General features: G+C 57.6%; 1 protein-coding gene across 1 annotated transcript; it reads left to right on the forward strand.

The window, feature by feature from the left end:
• The first annotated feature begins 1,243 nt into the window (after positions 1-1,243).
• PIK3R2 (phosphoinositide-3-kinase regulatory subunit 2) lies at positions 1,244-13,242 on the forward strand. The gene is made up of 16 exons (XM_028519563.2): positions 1,244-1,445; positions 3,080-3,825; positions 6,607-6,699; positions 7,036-7,086; positions 7,167-7,298; positions 7,377-7,590; positions 7,962-8,047; positions 8,193-8,304; positions 8,393-8,491; positions 8,613-8,793; positions 8,880-9,005; positions 10,038-10,180; positions 10,407-10,583; positions 11,382-11,453; positions 11,625-11,795; positions 12,061-13,242. Exons 2-16 carry the CDS (start codon positions 3,504-3,506, stop codon positions 12,266-12,268), a joined length of 2,187 nt encoding a protein of 728 aa, XP_028375364.1. The 5' UTR covers positions 1,244-1,445; positions 3,080-3,503; the 3' UTR covers positions 12,269-13,242.
• The last annotated feature ends 2,390 nt before the right edge of the window (positions 13,243-15,632 follow it).

Genomic DNA, 15,632 nt, shown 5'->3' on the forward strand with positions numbered 1-15,632 from the left:
CTCCCTGATGGCTTCTCTTGTCCTGGCCTCCTACTGCCCTCTCCCTGTGAGTAGTACCCAGTCTGGACTCCATTGTTAAAAGTTTCATTCAGCGCTGGCCAGGTAGCTTAGTTGGTTAGATTATCATTTGGATTCACTGGAGTTAGGGGTTCAGTCTCTCAGGACACATCGGGAAGCAGCCAATGGATGCATAGATGGATGGAATGAAAAATCAATGTTTCTTTCTCTCTCTCCTTTCCTCTCTGAATTTTTTTTATTAAGTTTCATTCAGACACCCGTCTGGGGCCCTCAACTCTGTTAATAAATAAACCACTTCTTTGTCCATTTTATACTTGCTTGGGCTGTGCCCTAAAATTTCACCCATCCGCGAACCCAGCTCAGCCCCAGTAGGTTTGTTTACTTACCGAACTCTCAGTCAGAAACCTTTGGCCACGCCCCAATGCATTTGGCTAATAGCCGTCTGTCTTTGGTGCCGTTGGGCGTGTTCAGCCATAGGATAGGCCAGAGTTCACGCAGCTGCTTCCGGACGCTCTAGGCTGCCATGGAAACGCCTGCAACCCCGGCTCCTCCTGGTTCCACAGCTTGCTTTTTCTAATTGACTTCTTGTTACACTTATTTATGCATTCGTTGATTGAGTCTTGTAAGTGTCCTGATCCCAGATCGAACCCCCAACCTTGGAGATGAGGAACGAGGGTCTAACCAACTGAGCTACCGGCTGGTATCCACAGCTTTCTCTGGTAGCCTCTTACCCGCTCCACGGCCTCCTATTTCATGAGCTCTGGGTCGGATCACCCGCCCTCTGCAGCCGTGCATTCTTTAGCAATTTCCGGAAGTTGGTGGCCTGTCTCTCCTAGGGCCTCATTTGGCACGGAGCACGCTACGTTCTTTCCAGAAATTCCACAGTCTCGGGACTCAGCTTCTATTCCCAGTCCTGGAGGAGCATGCTCGGCCATATCCGGAATCGTCTAGGCGTCGCTAAACTCAGCCGAGCCCAGCCGAGCCTAGCCGAGCCCAGCCGAGTCCAGCCTCGGAATCACTCGTCAGACCCGATTGCGCTCGGCTATTCCAGATCCGCTGGGTCCTAAGTTTAGCCGAGTCCAGCCGAGGCTACCCTCGGGATCAGTAATCTAACCCGATTGTGCTCGGCTGTTTCCGGAAATAATTGGGTATCACCCGGACACTCTCTACTTTCCAGTCCCGCGCGAGTATGTTCGGCTCTTTCCGGAAGCACTCGGGCGTCTCCAAACTATCTCATCCTTCATTCGTCCGCCCGACCCGAATGTGCTCGGCCATTTCCGCTGAGGGTGGGCCGGGCCGTTCGGAACCTCGGCAGCGGCGGAGGCGGGGATCCCGCGGTGTTGCTGACGGCGGCCCTGGTGGAGCCACGGGTCGGGCTCCGCTCTGCGTTACGGCTGCCGTGGCGTCGGCGTTAGCGGCCACGACCAGTAAGTCGGGGCCGGCTGGCGTGGCAAGCGGGGCTGGGGGGTGCGTGCAAATGCGGGGCTCCTAGGCAGAGTGTGGGCCCATGAGATCTGGGGGGCCAGAGAAAGCTGGAGGCCTTAGGCTCTACCTGGCAGCCGTGCAGCCACCGCGCAAAGTGGGGGCGGACCGGGGCAGGGGGTTGCTCTAGGCAAAGATCAGGGGCTGGATTCGCAGCCGGGAATGGAGGGAGGCACTGCTGGCAGTGGGGCGTCGAGGAAAAATGAGGGGCTCCAGGCATTGTGTGGGCATAGTAGGGTACGAGGGTCCGGGGTCGGCTCCACTTCCGGTCCCTGGGGTGGGCTGAGGGGTCCACAAAAGTCTGCGTGCGCGTCTGAACACGCATGAGCGTGCAGGCCCTGCTTCCATCCGCGGAGCCCCCGTCAGGCCTGGCTCTGCCACCCTGCCTATTAGATTTGGGGAGCGCTGTGTCCTGGAGCGCACACCGGGCGTGTACAAACGAGTGCAGGCAAGCGGATCCAAGCAGTTTCCTGGACCTCTCCTCTCTGGACCTCAGTTTCACCACCTGTAGAATGGGGGCACAGGGGTCAGGAGCAGATAAGTTGGGGCACCCCGGAATCTGGAGCCTCTGCTCCCCCTCGGACATCTGGGGCTATTCGTGGTGGTGGTAGTGGGATTGGGGGGGAGCTCCAACCACTGCCTGAGAGGCCCTGAGTGGTCAGTGGCTTCCCTAAAGCCACCCTGAACTACTGGCAAGCACCTTGCACCTCAGGCCTTTGCATGAGGCCAGTGTCCCTTCCTGTCTTTAGTGAGGACTCACCTCCTAGAAAATTGCCCCCATGCCAACCCCTCAGAAGCACTGAACCTGCAAAGCTGACACTGGGCATGTGTATGTGAACTCTGTCTCCCTGAGACTGGTGGCTCCTGGGGGGTAGTCATCACCCTGCAAACAAAAGCCTCCCCCTTGGCAGCTGTGGTGCCCTCTTGCCATCCACCCATCACCCTGAGGCTAAGGTCCTCTCAGCCTCCCGCCGACCCCTTCATGTTCTGAGCAACTACTGTGGGCCCAGTGCTGAGTCAGTCAGGATGCCTCTGCACCCCTCCATTGCAGAGATCAGGGATCCCCTTGCCTATGTGTAGGGGGTACTCTGCTAGGATGTCCTTTCCTACTCCTTTGTGCCCTGGCTGCCTCCTGTGCTCAGCTGACCCAACCCCTTCCGAGGGCTCCCACAGCACCCTCAGTGTCTCCAGTTGCACTATCTGCTCTGAGTCTGTGTGGCCATGTGGCTGCTACCTCCTCTCATTCATCCTGGGTCTTCAAGTTAGGCAGATCTGGGGTTTTGATTGGTGGCTTCCTGGCCAAAGACCTCCCTGCCCTGAGCCTCAGTTTCCTCATCTCTAACAGAGCTTGTTTACCCAGCATGCAGTATGCCTGGGGCAGGTACCCCAAGGAAGGACTATTATTGTACCCACTTTACATTAGGGAAACTGAGACTCAGAGAGGGACAGGAAATAGCCCAAGGTGACCCAGTGAGTGGGGGATTCCAACCTGGGATTTGGGCCTATCTCTGAGTTGGGAGTGGGAGGAGTTCAACCTGGCTTACTCTGCCTTGCTCTTGCCTTGCCCATCTCCCCCTAGGTCAGCATCCCCTGCCAAGCATGGTGACAGCCTGTGCCCTTGGCTCCCTCACCTGGCACAGCCCGGAGAGCCACCAGCTTCGGGCACCGATGGCCCCCCACATGTGGGAGTGAGCGACCTGGTCCAGCCCAGCCCTTTGGACTGAGGGAGGTTGCAGCAACCCAGTGACCAGAGACCATACTGCCAACCTCCTCCTACCAGCTGATGAACGATGGACAGAGCAACAAGTGACCCTTGTAAGGGTTGTGGAGTGATGACAGGAAGCAAGGCATGAGCCTCCTCTGTGTCACCTGTACCTGCTTGGTGGAAATAGAGGTCTGAGCACCTCAAGCTGACCCAGGGGACCCTCCTGGCCCCCACCCAGCTGATGGGGTCACTGGGGTCCCTAGCAGCCCCCTGACCATACAGACCTCCTCTGCCCACCATGGCTGGCGCTGAGGGCTTCCAATACAGGGCATTGTACCCGTTCCGCCGGGAGCGGCCAGAGGACCTGGAGCTGCTGCCAGGCGATGTGCTGGTGGTGAGCCGGGCAGCCCTGCAGGTACTGGGTGTAGCCGAGGGCAGCGAGCGCTGCCCGCAGAACGTGGGCTGGATGCCTGGCCTCAATGAGCGCACTCGACAGCGCGGTGACTTCCCGGGTACCTACGTGGAGTTCCTGGGGCCTGTGACCCTGGCGCGGCCAGGCCCTCGCCCCCGTGGCCCCCGCCCACTGCCTGCCAGGCCCCGAGAGGGGGCCCCAGAGCCAGGTGAGCTGCAGGTAGGGGCTCTGTCAGGGTTGTGTGGGGCGTTCCCTCAGACCCTCATTGGTGTCAGTGAGGCAGTGGCGCCTCTTCCAGGGGAGGGGGAATAAGGATGTTGAGTCAGTTGACAAGTGTTGACTGCTCTGCTGTCAAGGGCTGGGAACAGTTCACAGTACTGCGGACGTAGGGGTGGACACAGGCCTGGCCCTGCCCTCGTGGGCCTGGTTCAAGAAGTGACAAGAATGTGATTAGCTGACGATAAAGACTGTGAGAAAGGAGCTGGGGCTGGCGGGCTCCAGGCAGTGGGCCTGGCAGGGCAGAGGCCGTGGGATGGGAACGTGATGGGTTCAAGGAAAAGCCAGTAGGGCCGGATAGCATTAGGAAGGGGGGCAACTGGGGCCACCCTTCGGGGACATTCTGGGATTAATTTTGAAGACAGTGGAGAGACAGTAGAATTCGGAGGCTCAATTTAGTTTTGTTCTGTGGTTCTCGGCGCGAGTCCTTCAAGGCACTCCCTTTGTTACCCTGATTTTACCCAGTTTCCAAAATGAAGGGAGCCATGAAGCCCAGAAAGGATGGCACAATTGAGGCCATGCAGCATGGGGTACAGTGTGAGGGCCCCACACCCTCCCCAAAGACCCTTGGCCATCTCCCCCTTCCAAGGGGTGTGCTGGGAGTAGAGACCCAAGGACACTGAGCGCACGCTGAAATCTCTTCTTGCTGGGCGGGGGTGGGTTCTAGCCGGGGAAGTCAAGGCACAGGTTGTGGGGAAGAGGCTGAAAAGTGCTGAGTGCCTGGCCTGGTCTGCTCTGACCTCACAGCTGCCCATTGAGGCCCATGTACAGATGGGGGCGCCAAGGTTCAAGCGGGTGAGACTATTCTCTCAGGACCCCCAGTGAAGGGAAAGGTCCTGGGTATCACCATGGCCCCGACCGATGACCTGTCTGGCTTTGTTCCAGAAGAAAACACTGATGGCCACAGAGTCCCATGCCATGGGGTGTGGTGGGGCGCCAAGGCGTGTGGTGCTAGTTTGGGATTTGCAGCATCTGGCGTCTCCAGGGCCTGGGCCTGCATCCTGCCTCGGTCTGGAGGAGCAGGAGGCGGCCCCATCCGGGCTCCCAGCCAGAATCTGCCTCTCCCCCTGGTAACAGCCGCCTCCCTCCTCTGCCTGGCCCAGGTCCAGCCTCCACACACACATCCCCACTCAGGGCAGCAGTCCCGCCCTCCAAATCTTCCAGGGCTGGGTGACATCGAGAGTGGGGCGGAAGGCCTCTCCAGGCCTCAGTTTCCTCATCTGGAAACAGGGAGAATTGGTCTCTGCCTTTGGGCCCTGCCCCTCTAGGATCCTGGGACCAACAGGGGTATGCTGGGGAGCACGCTGCAGCTGCCTGTGTGTCCTCCCTTCCACCCCGTGCGAGGTACTGAGGGCAGCACCCCAACGTCACCTGGGCTGTGCCCCCATGGTGAGGTTGCTCCCTCTCTGAGCCTCAGGTCCTCGTCCATTAAGTGGGGTGATGCCTGTTCTGATGGAACCTCCCTCCGTATTTCACAAACTGGTCACAGACAAGTTTCAGAGTCAAGTTTCAGAACCGTGGCAGCCCCACCAGCTGGGGCTTCATCCACCTCCTCTCCCCTCGTTCTCCCACTTTTTTTTTTTCTTGGCATTTTCAATGTAGCTGGGCCTTTCTCCAGCTTGAGGCGCCACCTGGCCCATCACTCAGGGAGGCCCCGCAGGCCCCAGCTTGCCCCTGTTGTGTGCCAGGGCGTCCCGCCGAGGGCCAGGACGGCATCAAATGGTGTCAATGCCCGCAGAGCTGCTGAACACAAAGGGCCCCCTGGGAAACTCAGAGCCTGAAGGGGCTGTGCCAGGGCGGCCCCTGGCACCCTCCGGGGGTGGTTTCAGCGTTTTAAAAAAGGGGAGATACATTTTTCAAGGCAAAAGGACTGAGAAAGTAGAGGAATGTCTTTGGAGTGAGGTGTTCTGACCAAGACGGGTATTTTCTTTTTATTTGTTCTCAACTGCTGTGTTATTCCCACTAAGAAGGAAGAGATGACGCCAGTTCCTCAGTTGAGGAAACTGAGGCACAAAGAAGGCGGGCCCTGTGCCTGAGGTCGCACAGCGAGCAGTGGCAGGGGCTGAAACCTGCTATGTGTGTTTCCTGGGGCTGCTGTAACCAACTCCCACAGACCAGGTGGCTTCAAACCACAGGATTGTATTTTCTCATGATTTGGAGGCCAGCAGTCCAAGATCAAGTGTCAGCAGGGCCATGCTCCCTCCACAGTGTCTAGGGGAGGATCCTTTCTACCTTCTCCAGCCTTGGGTGGCTCCAAACATCCTGGGCTTGTGGCTGTACCAGCCCAGTCTCTGCTTCTGTTGTCACATGGCTTTGCCTCTTGTAGGCACCGGTCATTGTGTTTAGGGCCCTAAACGCAAGATGATCTCATCTCAAAATCTGCAAAAACCCTGTTTCCAAACAAGGTCACAGTCACAGGTACCAGGGATTAGGATGTGTACATCATTTCGGGAGGACACTCATCATCCCACTACATGTGGTCTCTGAGGTTGCATTACTGATATTTTGACCCAGAAAATTGTTTCCCTCTAACTTGGCTCTGCCATTCCCAGCCTGTAACAGGCCTCTGCCTTCCCCAGAGTGGTAGTCCAGATGTCAGGCCCTTGCCTGAGCTGGGCCCTGCCTGGAGCTGCCCTAGCTGAGAAACAGCAAGCCAAGAAAGGGCCTAGGGTCCTTCCAGGGACCCCACCAACACGCTGTCCCTTCCTGCCAGGCCTCACACTCCCTGACCTGCCTGAACAGTTCTCTCCACCTGATGTGGCTCCCCCGCTCCTGGTGAAGCTTGTGGAGGCCATTGAGCAAACAGGTGAGCCTCAGTCTGGCTGCAACCCCCAGATTCTCCTTGCTTACCTCTGGTAATGGGTGACTCATCCCTTAACAGGGCTACTGGGCTCACTGCCTGGGAGAAGGCTGAGCCCAGATGCCCTGAGCCTCCGTGTTGAACTGGGCAAGGACTGATTCCCAGGGGCAAATGAAACTGTGGACACTGGACCTGCCATTGAATGTGCTGCGTCCTCTGCCACCTCCTTCCCCCTGCTTTCATCTCTGGGAGGTTGAGTAGCCACCCCAACCCCCATGTAGGGTCCAGGCAGCATTTGACAGCTGTTGGGCTCCTCCCTCCTCCTTCTCTTCCCCACCTCAGGGCTAGACAGTGAATCCCTCTACAAGCCTGAGCTGCCAGCCCCGTGCACAGGTGAGGGGGAGTTTCAAAGGGGACAGGGTCAGGGAGTTGACCCCAACAGTCCCACCAACACAGCACCCCTGCACCCACAGACTGGTCCCTGAGCGACATAGAGCAGTGGGACTCAGCTGCCCTGGCTGATGGCATCAAAGGTTTCCTGCTGGCGCTGCCTGCACCCCTCGTGACCCTGGAGGCAGCAGCTGAGGCCTGCCGTACTCTAAGGGGTAAGCCTGGTGGAGAACCCTGGGCTGGGAGGAGCTAGGGCAGATGAACCTGGCTCACCCTCCGTGATCTGTCTGCAGAGGCCACGGGGCCCGTGGGGCCAGTGCTGGAGCCCCCGACGCTGCCACTACACCGCGCGCTCACTCTCCGCTTCCTGCTCCAGTACCTGGGCCGGGTGGCCCGACGCGCCCCTGCCCCAGGTCCCGCTGTGCGAGCCCTGGGCGTCGCCTTTGGGCCTCTGCTGCTCCGTACGCTGCCTCCCCCACTGCCTCCGCCAGGGGTCGCACCTGTCGGGTGAGCGGGGGGGGGGGGGGGGGCGTGGTTGCAGGCCACAGCTGCTGTGATGGGGGTGGTAGGGAGGATAATAAGGCTGAATCTGAGCTTCAGGGACACCCCACCCCAGAGGACTGGGGACCTAGGCCAGAGGAGAGGCACGTGTGTGGTGCTTTTACCTTCACTTCTGCTCCCCCACCCTACGTGCTGAACTCTTTTTGTATTGAGTACTTACATACGTAAATGGTAGTTGGCTTCCCACACCTGCCTGTATCATCTGCCCTGCTTCCCAGCTCTCATGTGTGCCCCCAAGGCGTGCAAGCACGTTCAGGACCACGTGCAGATACCCCCACCCAGCGCTCCCAGCGCTCACTGCACTCCCCCTCCCCCAGGACTGAGCCCAACCCCGACTTCCCAGCACTGCTGGTGGAGAAGTTGCTTCAGGAGCACCTGGAGGAGCAGGAGGTCGCACCCCCAGGTGACCCCCTTTGCGTCATTATCCACTCATTGTGGGAGGACCACAAGTGCTGACTCCAGGCCATGCCCACACCAGAAACCTCGGTTGCAGTGGGACTGACCGCAGTGTAGAGATGGCGTTCACTGTTTGTTTTTCTGTCCCCCAGCTTTGCCACCTAAGCCACCCAAGGTAAAGCCAGCCCCTGCAGGGCTGGCCAATGGGGGGACTCCGCCGCCCTCCCTGCAGGATGCTGAGTGGTACTGGGGTGACATCTCCAGGTAGGGTCATGGGGTTGTGCCATGTGGTGGGAAGGGCCTGAAGGACAGGGTCTCTGGCAGGTGACCCCAGTCCTGGGTATCCCCACAGGGAGGAGGTGAATGAGAAACTCCGGGACACACCTGACGGCACCTTCCTGGTCCGAGATGCCTCCAGCAAGATTCAGGGAGAGTACACGCTGACCCTCAGGTGGGGGCCTGTTTCTTTGGGGTGACTGGGGTAAGAGGTGGGAGGAGAATGTGTGTGGTGTCAGGGTCAGGAAACCTGGGGGTCCCAGTGGACACTGACACCCCCTCTTATCCACTTCTAGGAAAGGCGGGAACAACAAGCTAATTAAGGTCTTCCACCGTGATGGGCACTACGGCTTCTCAGAGCCACTTACCTTCTGCTCCGTCGTGGACCTCATCACCCACTACCGCCACGAGTCGCTGGCCCAGTACAACGCCAAACTAGACACGCGGCTTCTGTATCCTGTGTCCAAGTACCAGCAGGTCTGGGACCTGGGCGGAAGCTAGAGAGGGTAGCCCTGAGCCTCGGTTTCCCAATTGACCTCACCGATCACACTGGGTATCCTCAGGACCAGATCGTCAAAGAAGACAGCGTGGAGGCCGTGGGTGCCCAGCTCAAAGTGTACCACCAGCAGTACCAGGACAAGAGCCGAGAATACGACCAGCTCTACGAGGAGTACACGCGCACCTCCCAGGTACCATGGGCCAGTGCATGTGAGGAGACCAAGGTGTGGAGGCCAGTGGCAAGGCCCTGTGGACAGACGACTACTTGCAGGTCACAGAGCAGTCACTTAGCGCTGGAGACTGCCCTGAACGCATAGAAATAGATGCACGTGGTTAAAAAAAGAAAAGAAAAAATGAGACAACACCAACCAGCCCCTCAGGAGCAGCTGGGCTGGGACCTGGGAGGTTCTCAGTTAAGCCTGTGCATCTCTCAGCACCTCAGTTTCCCCATGGGTAAACTGGAACTGTGTCTTAATTCTTTCCTGGCCCCTGCAACCTAGAGGTGATTCACAGTGATGACAATAATCTGATGTGAGGCAAGACAGACGGTTAGGAGGTCTCACATTAAAGAACAGTATCTTTTAAAAGGGGAAGGGGTGGTTTCTTCACTCCGGCTCTGTGTTGATCAAGTCGTTTGGCAAGCTGAGATGCAGCTTACTCTGATGCGAGGTCTGTCTCAGGCTGACAATGGCTTAGTCTCTCCTGTGGTCCCTGAAGGGTTTCTTCCTTCTCTTTTTACTAATGGGTCATATGAGGCTCTGGGTAGACAAGATGCCTGCATGGAATCTGTTAGGAACATCATGACCTTGGACATGACTTAGGCTCCCTGAGCCTTAGTTTTCCCATTGCTAGTTCAGAATTTACAGGGGCTGTTGGCAGGTTCTGTGAGATGGTGCGCAGGAAGCGCTTGGTATAGTACTTACTTGAGAAGAATCCCCCAGAACTGTAGCAACTAGATTTATCATGAATCCTCAGCAATGCTAACAAGTCCAGGTGTTTGTAAGGCACCCAAAGGAGTTTATGAATGAGAAACAGGTTGGGGGAATGAGGGGTTGAAGGTTGAATAGGAATTCGTTTGGTGCAGCAGGAGCTAGAGGGATGACATGCCTGGTAGATGGAACAGGTTGACCAAAATCTCTGTATCATGGCTGGGATCTGCCATTGCCCTCATGACGAGCTTGTGGGGAGTCCCAGGAGATACTAAGATTCACCCTCTCCTCCAGGAGCTGCAAATGAAGCGCACTGCAATCGAGGCCTTCAATGAAACCATCAAGATCTTCGAAGAGCAGGGCCAGACTCAAGAGAAGTGCAGCAAGGAATATCTAGAGCGCTTCCGGCGTGAGGGCAATGAGAAGGAGATGCAGAGGTGAGTCCAGCTCCCTTGCCCTGCTCTACCAGCAGGGCAAGTCCAGTGCAGTGCAAATGGGGAAAGAAAGGAAAAAGAAGGGGCAGCTGGGGTTCGGGGAAAGGGAGGGTCCTTTGAAATGGGCTTTGAAGGCTGAATAGGAGTTCACCAGAGGAGAAATCAGAAACAGCATGTGCAGAGTTGAGGCTGGGAGTTATCCAAGGCCTCTGAGCCACTCCTCCCCCAGGATCCTGCTGAACTCAGAGCGGCTGAAGTCTCGCATTGCTGAAATCCACGAGAGCCGCACCAAGCTGGAACAGGAGCTACGGACACAGGCCTTGGACAACCGGGAGATTGATAAGCGCATGAACAGCCTGAAGCCAGACCTCATGCAGCTGCGCAAGATCCGAGACCAGTACCTGGTGTGAGTGCCCTGCGCTTGCCTGTGGCCCTATTGTGGGGGATCTTGGCAAGGGCTCTTTTCCCACCTGGGCTTTAGGTGCTTATGTGCACCTGCTGTATGCCGGGTGCTGTGCTGAGCAAACATGCACATATTTTGTCCTCTCCAAGTCCTTCGTAAAGTTTTCCCTTTCCAGCCCTGGCTGGGTAGCTCAGCTGGTTAGAGTATCATCCCAGTATGCCATGGTTGCATGTTTGATCCCCATGCAACCATGCATGCATCATGTATGTGCCCTGATCCATGCATCAGGGCACATACAAGAATCAACCAATGAATGCATAAATAAGTGGGACCACAAATCGATGTCTCTCTCTCTGTTTCTCTGTCTCTCGCTACTCCCCTCTCTCCCTCCCTCTCTCCCCCTTCCTCTCTAAAATCAATAAATGTTTAAAAAATTTCCGCCTTTCCAGCTAGGGAAGGTAAAATACACAGATAACTGCCCCATGCAAAGGCCTACAGCACTGTGTGCAGCCCCTAAGGCTAAGCCTCTGGCGGTGATAAGACTCTGTGGGATGGTGCATTCTGGAGGCTCCATAAGTGTTAACAGAAACAATAAACAGGGGGTTTCCTGGCAGAGCCAGCCAGTCTCTGCCACCTTCAAGCTGCCCTTGGCCAAGCCGAGGCTGGCCCTGTGTGGCAACTGGCTCTATCACACCCAAACCCACCCTTGCTGGACAACCCTCACCTCTAGCCTGGCTGGACTGTGCCCCTGTGGGCTTGCCCTATCTCTGCTGTATGAACCACCTTTTCTCTTCCTCCCAGGTGGCTCACCCAGAAAGGTGCCCGACAGAAGAAAATCAATGAGTGGTTGGGAATCAAAAACGAGACTGAGGAGTGAGTGACCACGTGAAGGGGGGAGGGAGGACTTCCCAGAAGGTGGGCCATTTTGGGTGGGTTTTGCAGAATGAGTAGGAATTCACCAGGAAAGGAACATTGTCCAGGCAGCAGGGGTTCCTCAGAGGCTGGTGGGTAAGTGACCAGGGTCCCTCCCTGTCCCCTCCACAGCCAGTATTCCCTGATGGAGGATGAGGATGACCTCCCCCACCATGAGGAACGCACGTGGTATGTGGGCAAGATCAACCGCACACAAGCTGAGGAAATGCTGAGCGGCAAGCGGGATGGAACCTTCCTCATCCGCGAGAGCAGCCAGCGGGGCTGCTACGCGTGCTCTGTGGTGTGAGTGCCTATGGGAGTAGAGGAGCTGCATGTTCCTTTCAAGAGCTCTTATTGAGCATCTGCTGTGTGCTAGGCCTTGGGAAGAAGACCCCCATGGCTGCCACAAGAACAAGGGGTGACTGGGGATAGGGGAGGAAGCTGGGACAGCATCCAGGTCAGAGGTAGCGGGGTCTGGACCAGGTCAGGGTCCGATATTGGGGAAGTAAGTGGCTGGGCGGGCCCATGGAGTGCCACCCGTTTGACCACCCATTCGCCCACACCACAGGGTGGACGGCGACACCAAGCACTGTGTCATCTACCGCACGGCCACTGGCTTGGGCTTTGCTGAGCCCTACAACCTGTATGGATCGCTGAAGGAGCTGGTGCTGCATTACCAGCACACCTCCCTAGTGCAGCACAACGACGCGCTCACCGTCACACTGGCCCACCCTGTGCGCGCACCTGGCCCTGGGCCCCCGCCCACAGCCCGCTGACCCGGAGCAGAGCTGAGCTGCCCAGGCCCAGGCAGCTGTGGCCCCAGCTCCGTCTTTCTGTCTGTCTCTGTCTGTTTCAAGTTCTGTCTGTCTCTCTTCTTTTTGAGTCTCCCTGTCTCAGTCTCTTCCTCTCCATCTCCTTACAGCTCTGTCTCTCTCTGTCATCTCTCCTCTGTTTGCCTGTCTCTGTCCCTTGTTCTCTTTCTGTCTCTCCCTGTCTCCCTGTCACTTTGTCTCTTTCTGTCCCCATCTCTCTGTCTCTCCGTCTCTCTTAGTTTCGGTACCTCTAAGTCTCTGTGTTAAGGGAATTCACCTCCTCCACCCCATACCCCCTGTCCCCGCGGGCATGGCCCTCCCTATGGCTCTGGCTGCCCCCACAGGTTCCTGGGGTCCCCCAAGCCCCACCTACCTGTACCTGCCATGTTTACAAAGGCCCCTGGGGTGCTCAGCCCCAGCCTGGGTTCCCTGACTTTTAAGCCATAGATCTGGGGTCAGGGCAGGAAGGAACTTCGCTGGGCCACTTCCAAGAACCTCGGCTGTGACATTTGGGGCCGGGCAGGTCCCGCCCCACAGACCCAACTTCCCCTCCAAACCCTGAAGTGAAACCTGCCACCGGTTATCCCCACAAAGCAAAATTATTAAAAATAACCTCGTGAGCTGGCCCTCCCTGACCCCAGGCCTCACGGGAACTGAGGCCACTGGAGGTACTGCAGGGGGCGGGGGTGGGGGCAGAGACCCAGTGCTGCTCCAGCACCCCGACTCAGTGCCATCTCCGGACTTCTCCTGGATCACGTTGGGTTCTGATTTTACGTTTCCTTGACTGTAAAGCCCGTTTTCTCTCCTATTTTGGATGAGAGCCCCGGTTTTCTATGCTGCCGTGGACCCCCTCCTGCCCGCCCAGCTAGGCTGGCAGGCAGGTTTTGTATGGTACGTTGATACTGATGTGGCTATAAAACAGTGAACTCGGTGAATGCCTCTGTTGTCGGTGCGGCTTCTCCACGGCCATTGTGTGCTGGGGCCCTGAGATTCACGGCGTCACACAGAGATGAGCTGGAGTTTAACTCAGGCTGCCAGTGAGGACTGACCACCTCTGACCTCAGTTTAGCCTCTTATGTACAGAGAAGTTGAGAGACCTGACCAAGATCATACAGCAGAGAAGTTCAAACCCTGAGCTCTGCTCATGCCTTGGCCTGCCCAGGGGACCACAGACCCCAGCCCAGCTCCTCACTAGCTCCTGTGCTTGGGTCCTAGCACTCAGCCCCCAGCCGTGCCCTCTGACACACGCCTTCCTTGTTGCCAGATGGGGTCAGTTGTCACAATCCCTACCATGCCACCCAAAGGGTTCCTCCATGTTCTTGATGCCCTCAGGGCCAGTCTCCCTGCTGATGCCGTTTCACACCTGCCACTGACATTGAGGCCCAGGGGATACTGAGCTGAGTCCTCAGCGTCTTTAACTTAGACTCCTGTTTACCATCCCCCATCTGTAAGGTCCCTGTCCCTTTGTCCTCCCCACCACCAGGTCTGGGGGCCTTCTGCCCTCCCCTCCGCTCCCCATACAGCACTCAGCACACCTGAGTCAGCTCAGGGCACCAACCAAGACCTCGTTTCCCGCTGGGCTTCCAAGGGATAGGAGGTGCGTGACCTCAGAGCCCCCAAGCCTTCCTAGGCACTGCCCCTACTCCGTGCCCAGTCAGGAGGCACCCACTACATAACTGCAGCCCAGACACTGTCTGCCCTGTGGTCCTCACCCACTGCATGGGTGCTCATAGGGTAAAGGTCACCTTCTCAGTCCACTGACTCCAGCCAGTTGAGTAAGCCTGGAGTGGAGCGTTGGGGCCGGTAACAGCCCGGGAGTCCTCTGGCCAGTGTGTGTGTTCCACCCCAAGCTGGGTTTCCTTGGTAAAGTTGCCTCCCCTCTCTGGTCCTGTTTCCTCTTACCAAGTGGGGTTATTAATTGCTACCTGGCCCCCAACAGGATATCTATGAGGGTACCATTATAAAATGGGTGGGCTTATATGTGGGAGTCCATCCAGAATTGCAGCAATATTTATCATGACTGCTTCCATGCTGCCCAGCACAGGGAGAGCACTCAGCCAGCTCCCAAAGCTGTGTTGCTTTGATTTGTAGAGGCTTCAGGAAGGAAGTGGGTTTGCTAAGGGTCCACAGGGATGGTATGGGGGGGGGGGCAGTCATCCAGCCATGGGGGCTTCAGGGAAAGCAGAGACTCGGCTGCATTCCAGGCTGTGTGGGCGTTTCCTCCTGTGGGACCCCGTCCTGTGTCACGACTGACACTGAGGCCCTGAAAAGTGTGACTCTTGGTCCTTCCCCCAGTACCCCCAGCCTCCGATCTTTCACTCCGGCTGTCCTGTCTGCCTGCCTGCACTGCTGTCCTTCCTCTGTCAGCCCCTGCCAGGGTCACAGTCCAGCGGCCTGTCCCCCAGTCTGGGTTAACTCTCCCTCTGCCTCTGAGCCCTCCACGGTGCCTTTATTCCCCAAACCTCCCTCTTCTCCATTTTATAGATTGGAAAACTGAAGCTTCATCACTTGAGGGGCTCAGTACAGTCCTGGGGCAGATGGGGTCTGGCTGACTCTGCTGCTTTGGGTCCTACACAGCCACACCCCACACCCCCACCCCGTGGACATAGTCCAGGTTTCCCATAATTACTGCTCCAGCCCCTGCTTATCTCTCCCCAGGGAGCTCAATGAGGGCTGGGTGCAACCCCTCCCCTACCTTCTGACGGAGGGAAAAGGAACACCAGTTTTCCTCTACCTACCCCATGAGCCAGGGGTGGGGGGCCAAGAAAAGTGAGCATCCCTACTGCTCTGGCTTCTGCTTTCTAGCCCAGCTGTGGCCAAGTCTGAGTCAACTCCACGGGACTTAGCAACTGGGCTGGGGAGCCCAACAGGAAGTGGGGAGACGGGCAGGGCCAGTGGATTGGGAGTGATGGGCTAGGGAAAAGGACTGCACAGCCAGAGCCTGCCCCGCTCAGTTAGTGCACCGTGTCCCCCTGCTAGGGGCAGGGGCTGGACAACCTTGGCTGGCCCAGAAGGGTCTGTGGCGTGAGAAGACCCTTTCGTCTCCTGTGTCTCTGTGTCTCTGTCCCTGAAGCCCCCACCCCACATCCTCTGCAGGAGCTCCGACCCCAGCTTCACCTGTCTGGTCCCAGGGAACTGCAGGGACAGAGTGGGGGTGAGGAAACGGCAGAGAGGCCAGGTGACCTGGATTGCTGGCCCAGCACCTGGCAGGGGCAGGGGCGGGGGCGGAGTTGGAAAGGGACACCCGGAGAGAGAAGTGTAGACATCAAGCCACTTCAGGTCGGCCCCTGGAGGCGTGGGCCCCGGGAGGCGGGCCCGGCTTAGGGGC

This window comes from Phyllostomus discolor, chromosome 8 (assembly GCF_004126475.2).
Source record: "Phyllostomus discolor isolate MPI-MPIP mPhyDis1 chromosome 8, mPhyDis1.pri.v3, whole genome shotgun sequence".
NCBI lineage: Eukaryota > Metazoa > Chordata > Mammalia > Chiroptera > Phyllostomidae > Phyllostomus > Phyllostomus discolor.

What these genes read in the sequence shown, in the direction of transcription:
- PIK3R2 (XM_028519563.2), top strand. Translation starts at nt 3,504, where the DNA reads ATGGCTGGCGCTGAGGGCTTCCAATACAGGGCATTGTACCCGTTCCGC. An exon ending in GCAGGAGGTCGCACCCCCAG is followed by an intron (nt 8,048 to 8,192) that starts GTGACCCCCTTT and finishes TCTGTCCCCCAG; the next exon opens with CTTTGCCACCTAAGCCACCC. An exon ending in TACTGGGGTGACATCTCCAG is followed by an intron (nt 8,305 to 8,392) that starts GTAGGGTCATGG and finishes GTATCCCCACAG; the next exon opens with GGAGGAGGTGAATGAGAAAC.